This window comes from Fukomys damarensis, unplaced genomic scaffold (genome assembly GCF_012274545.1).
Source record: "Fukomys damarensis isolate Sample0158 unplaced genomic scaffold, DMR_v1.0_HiC HiC_scaffold_13, whole genome shotgun sequence".
NCBI lineage: Eukaryota > Metazoa > Chordata > Mammalia > Rodentia > Bathyergidae > Fukomys > Fukomys damarensis.
This window is the reverse complement of record NW_022900925.1, coordinates 38275586-38281044: the sequence shown is the minus strand read 5'-3', so window position 1 is coordinate 38281044 and position 5459 is coordinate 38275586. Positions and strand designations below refer to the sequence as shown.

The window sequence follows — 5459 nt, the reverse complement described above, 5'->3', positions numbered from 1 at the left end:
CAAAAAAAAAAAAAAAAAAAAGAATATTTGCATTTCTAACCTGAAATCTGAAATCTGAAATGGTTCAAAATCCAACATCACGATGACATTCAAAGAACTACAGAGACTGGGGTTAGAGATGCTCAGATTTGTACACATATGGTCAGATTATGTTTTCCGATGAAATCTGACTTTCTTAGAAGAAAAGCTATTTTTAAAAAGTCAAGCTAAGAGCTGGGCGAGGTGGTACATGCCTGTCATCCCAGTACTCTGAGAGGCTGAGGCAGGAAGATTGCAAGTTTGAGCCCAGATTGGTGACCTAGCAAGAGTCACTCAAGTAAACAAATAGGGCCAGGGATGTAGCTCAGTGTGAATACCTGATTTAATCCTCAGTACTGAAAAGAAAAAGAAAAAAAACTCAAGCTAGCACAAGACAGTTTAACAATCTACTTGACACACATTACATGAATACATGTACAAAACCTTATCCAACACAGACCATAGCCCTGCTGGTATCGTCCCACCCAGAAGACAATTCATTTAAGCAATTCAGCAGTATGACCTGGGACACATAATTGTATTACTAGCTAATCCTTTTTTTCCCCTCTGGTGCAGGGGATTGAACTCAGGACCTTGTGCTTTCGAGGTAGGTGTGGTGTAAAAACCCAGCCCACTAGCTAATTTTTTTATTGGTGGACTTTGGGTTTTCTTACTTTTGTGTTTCCTCTCTCTCTCTCTCTCTCTCCCTCCCCGCTCTCTTTCTCTCTTCCCAGTTCTTTGATTTTGTTTTGGGTTTCATCTGAATTATCTGGGCAGTCTTTCTTTTTGGGTACCGGGGATCAAACTCAGGACCTTGCACTTGCAAGGCAGGCACAGTGCCACTGAACTACATCCCTGGTCCTGGGCAGTCTTTCTATTTTCTAAGAAAACTAACTTTGGGCTGGAGAAATACGTGGTAATTACACCTCTCCCATTTTGCTGGTGCCTTCTCTCCTTCCAAACACACTGATTTACCACCAAACACAATATCATCTTCTCCACCTTCTAGAACTAGAACTAGGGCTTCATCTCCCTCCCTCTTATTATTTTAAATTTTTTTTTTTTTTTTTTTTTTTTTGCTACATCTAGATTTGAACTCACTCTGTAGCCCAGGCTGACTTTGAACTCCCAGTGATCCTCCTGCCTCAGCCCCTCAAGTGCTGGGTTTACAGGTGTGCACCATCACGCCTGGCTTGCTGTCCATTTTCTGGAAAGCCTGTCTGGCATACCTGTGGCTTCCACTTCCTCGTCTGCTCCGTAATTTTCTGAAATCTTCATTCCGCTTTTCCCGGACTGCTAAATGACCCTCAAAGGTCAGCAGTGTGCCCTGCAGTCCTCACTCCTTCAGGCTGTCCCGCTGCAGGGACACTGCTGGAACCTGTCAGCTTCCGAAGGCCCTAGCGCTCCTTCTCCCCTGCCATACACTCATCTCACTTTCCTCTTCAGTCTCCTTCCTGCTCCCTCTCCCTGAACACAAAATGCCCCCAAGGAACTGTCCTTGGCTCACTTCTCGTTCCCCTCCCTAGGAGCTCTTTCTGCCACAGCTGCAACAATATCGTTATGAAGATAACCCACAAACTTTTATTTCTAGTTCTGACCACTTTTTAAACAATATTCCTCCAGATATTCTTCCAGTGCCTCAAGCCCAGCAAGTCCAAAACCAAAGCAATTGTCTTTACAGACAGAAGCTACATTTCCTCCTCTTTATCTTGTGGTACTGGGGATCAAACTCAGGACTTTGCACTTGTGAGGCAGGCGGCAAATCCCGGGCCCTCCTCCTCTTTTTGTAGTGTGTCACCTCGGTTTTGTTTTGGGTTTTCGCAGTACCAGGCATTGAACCCAGGGCTTCGTTCACACTAGACAAATCCTCTAGCACTGAGCTACAGGCCTTTTTATTCACTTTTCAAACAGGATTGTGCTAAATTTCCCAGGCTGGATTTGAACTTGCCATCCTCTCGCCTCAGGCTGGGGTCAAAGGCATGCAAGACCACGCCAGCTGCTTCTCTTAATGGCATCGTCATACCCCGTCTGTGGGGCCCAACCCTTGGCACGCTCATCTTTTCTTTTCCCTCTTGGGAACAGAACAGAACCCTCGATTCTTCCTCTAATGTGATTTTAGTGCATCCTCCTGTCATCAATCATTGCCCATGCAATGTGTTTCTTTTTTCCTGCATCACTTATGTAACAGTACTAGTCCCTGTCATTTGGTGTTTATCCCATTAACACCCACAGATTGCACTGGGTCTCTATTTCATCTTTCTATCCCACACAATGTACCTATGAAGGCTAGGTGTTAAAGAACTAAGGGTAGGGTGCTGGTGGCACACGCCTGCCATCCCAGCCCTTTGGGAGACTGAGGCAGGACGATTGCCTCCAGTTTGAGGCCAGACTGGGTTACACAGTGAGTCCTTGTCAAAAAAAAAATAATAATAAATTTAAATTTTAAAAAACTAAAACTGGAACACGGAAACCCATCTCTCCGGGTGACCCAGCCCCTCGCCCGCCCTCGCGTCTCCCGGAAGCGGAAGTGGCCCTGCTGGCCCGTGGCCTCGCGGACCGCCTGCTCGTTCCGCCGGGCCAGGTACAGCAGCGCGTCCTCGATGGTCTCGGTGGCCACTGCTCCGAACTGGAAGTCACCCAGGGAGGCCGACCTGGGCCTCGCAGCTCTGTCCATGTCCAGCAGTTGTCTGGGGACTTCCTAGCCTCCTGCCGCGTTTCTGTCTTCGCCTCACTTCTGAGGGAACTCGATATCCTGCGCGGCGTCGAGCTCTCGCCTTTTCCCGCGCCAACGGTCGCCGGCCCCTTAGCCAATCAGGAGGCTCGGCCGTCTCCCTAGTCTAAGAGCCAGGATTCTACGGGAAAGCACATATAGACTACAACTCCCCAAATCCCTAGCGGCGGCCAAGGACTACTATTCCCAGCGAGCCCCGCGCCTGCGCAGGACAGAGCGGCAACATGGCGGCGTCGGGTTCTGGTGACCCTCTGGACGCTAAGGATGGAAAGGCCCCATTCGCTCAGCGTATTGATCCAACCCGGGAGAAACTGACTCCCGCGCAGCTGCACTTCATGAGGCAGGTGCAGCTCGCCCAGTGGCAGAAGACGCTGCCACAGCGGCGGACCCGGAACGTGGTGACCGCCCTGGGCATCGGGGCCCTGGTGTTGGGCATTTGTATCCATCCTGTCTGTACCGCTTACGAGATCGGGGGCTGGGAAACGGAAGCGCGTAGAGGGTTGAGCCAAACGTCTAGTGTTTGGGTAGAATGGGCTTAGTGCCTGACTCTTTGCTTTTTTTTTTTTTTTCTCGAGGCTTTGCTTTGTAGTCCAGTCTGGGCCAGGGTGAAGCTCTGTAGCCCTGGTGGATCTCGAGATCCTCCTGTCTCAGCATCTCGGTTGCTGGGATACAGGTCTGCGCCGCCACGCCTGACCTAAACTTGTTATTTCTAAAATCTTTTTGCATGATGTAGTAGTAACGGAGTTGAGGTCTTGGTTTATAAAAGAGCAGAGAGGAACTCCGGAATCGCTGATTTGGGAGAGTGACAGCGGTAGGAAAAGGGAATGTCCATATTCCAAATGGTTTCCTGAGCCCGCCTCCTCAGATGGTTACACCATGTACTCGATATCCCAGGAGCGTTTCCTTGATGAGCTGGAAGACGAGGCCAAGGCTGCCCGAGCCCGAGCTCTTGAAAGAGCATCAGGACCCTGAACCTGGACATTGCCTGTCTTCAACCTGCCAGAGCCTTGTGGAGCCCTTCACGTGGCCGATGCTGCCTGTGACCCCGTGGGAACGAATGCCTTCTCACAGTATCCCTGGCCTACTTACTAACTTGGGACCGCAATTGGGCCCAAGAAGCAGAGAGACTGAATTTGGCCACTTAGTGTGATATCAGTCATTTCCCACACTGTGGGAGAGATTGAGCCCTTGTTTTGTTTCCTTGTTCCTGAGGTATTCGACCTTGGCTTTCCCCAAACTTCCTAACTTTGTGGTTTTCCCCTTCACCTCCCAGGGGCCCAATTGTGATGGGTTGGGTGGGGCAGCTCCCTGCAGTGTTGGAGTCTAAACTGGAAAAGATAGAATCAGTTAAGAACAATAAATTTGAGTCATCTCCCCTGGAGCCAAGCTACCCAGGTGGGAGGGTGGGTGGAGTGCTATAGCTGCAGCCCTGGCACTGCCCCAGGGAGCTGTAAATGTTTAACTAGAATTACTTTTTCCGTGAGATCTTTCCACCTGATTTAAGGGGCCCTTACTGGGCTGTTTGAAACTGAACTAGGTCTTGGGGGAAAGGAAGGTCACCCTTCTGTCCTCTACCTTCAGGAACACACACTTTCCATAACGCTACTGCTTTTCCCATCCCTAGCTCAGAGGGTGAAGGAGGAAGACAGACAAGTGGCCTTTGTTCTTTTTTACTTTCCCTGGTGCCCATCCACGAGGGACAGGTCGGGCTGGAGGGATCTTAGCTTGGCCAGGTGGGTCACTAAGCCTGCACTTTCCTTGTGAGCTGCCAGTAGACACTAGCAGATTCCACCCATGCCCCTTGTTTTGTTTTTTGTTTGGGGATTTTGTTTTTAAAGATGGGGTCCTGCCACGTACTCCAGGCTGGCCTTGAACTTGTGGCAAGCCTCCTGCCTTAGCCTCTGAAGTTCTGGGATTACAGGTGCGTGCCACGCATGCCCCCTGTGAAAGTAAAGTCTCTTCTACATCCTCCCCTGCTTTACCCAGGACTGCCCCAGTTCCTAAGGCAGGACAGGAACAGATTCACAGTCCATATCTCAGCATTTTTTATTGGTCGCTGCTAATTCTGGTGTCAGCTGGGAATGAGCCCTCTAGAAGCCTCTGGGCCTGGGTGGGATGGCATAGTGGTTGGCCCTTAGTCGGAGCCAGGGTGAAATGACAGTGGGCTACAGACCTGCCACCTCCATGTGGCAGCACACAGTCCCCATGGGTGTGACACTGTACTCTCCACACCCCGTGTCCCGAGTCCTGGGTCCATGTTGAGCTGAGCTGTCCAGAAAAGCATCTGATTCTGAGAGCACGGGTACCATGGTGGACCCTGGTGTGCGGAGACGCCGGCTTCTGTTCTGAATTCACTGCAGGGGAGAGGAGCGCTGAAGCCTCCCAGGTGGGCGGAAGGCAGCGCTGCTGGACGTTCCTCCCATAGCCGCCCTCACCATCCTGCCAACATCCCCGGCGAATGTCACCCCCTTGCTTGCCCGCTGCTCCTGGGAGCCCGTGCTGCTGCCACTCAGGGAGGTCCTGCGCCTGATCCCTGGGAGCAGGACCAAGAGAGCAGGGTGAGCGAGCGCCGGTCCCCGACCGCTGCAGACCCCAGGCCCCGGGGAGGGGCATCAGGAGAGAGACTGCGGCCCTGCGGCTGCGGGCTCACCGGGGCCTAGGGGCTCAGAGCGCTGCAGGCTGTTGCGCCGGGAAGCAGGGAAGCTACCCT

The 5459-nt window shown here is 51.5% G+C and overlaps 3 protein-coding genes across 5 annotated transcripts in view; 1 reads left to right on the top strand and 2 right to left on the bottom strand.

The window, feature by feature from the left end:
* Cntd1 (cyclin N-terminal domain containing 1) overlaps positions 1-2708 on the bottom strand; it is a 7908-nt gene extending 5200 nt beyond the window's left edge. For 2 of the 3 annotated variants that reach the window (XM_010635533.3, XM_010635534.2), the window contains exon 1: positions 1248-1811. In XM_010635533.3, the coding sequence (XP_010633835.1) occupies positions 1248-1296 (49 nt within the window). In that variant the 5' untranslated portion in view covers positions 1297-1811. Of the gene's footprint in view, positions 1-1247; positions 1812-2530 lie in introns of those variants that run through there. The other variant, XM_010635535.2, reaches the window with a different exon arrangement.
* A 177-nt stretch (positions 2709-2885) lies between these two features.
* Positions 2886-4122, top strand: LOC104870111 (cytochrome c oxidase assembly factor 3 homolog, mitochondrial). The gene is made up of 2 exons (XM_010635529.2): positions 2886-3187; positions 3615-4122. Exons 1-2 carry the CDS (start codon positions 2974-2976, stop codon positions 3719-3721), a joined length of 321 nt encoding a protein of 106 aa, XP_010633831.1. The 5' UTR covers positions 2886-2973; the 3' UTR covers positions 3722-4122.
* Positions 4123-4770: 648 nt separating this feature from the next.
* Wnk4 (WNK lysine deficient protein kinase 4) overlaps positions 4771-5459 on the bottom strand; it is a 13136-nt gene continuing 12447 nt past the window's right edge. Inside the window, exons 19-20 of the mRNA XM_019209227.1 lie at positions 5400-5452; positions 4771-5282 (exon numbers count right to left, since the gene is read on the bottom strand). Coding sequence (XP_019064772.1) covers positions 5101-5282; positions 5400-5452 — 235 coding nt within the window. The 3' untranslated portion in view covers positions 4771-5100. The remainder of the gene's footprint in view (positions 5283-5399; positions 5453-5459) is intronic.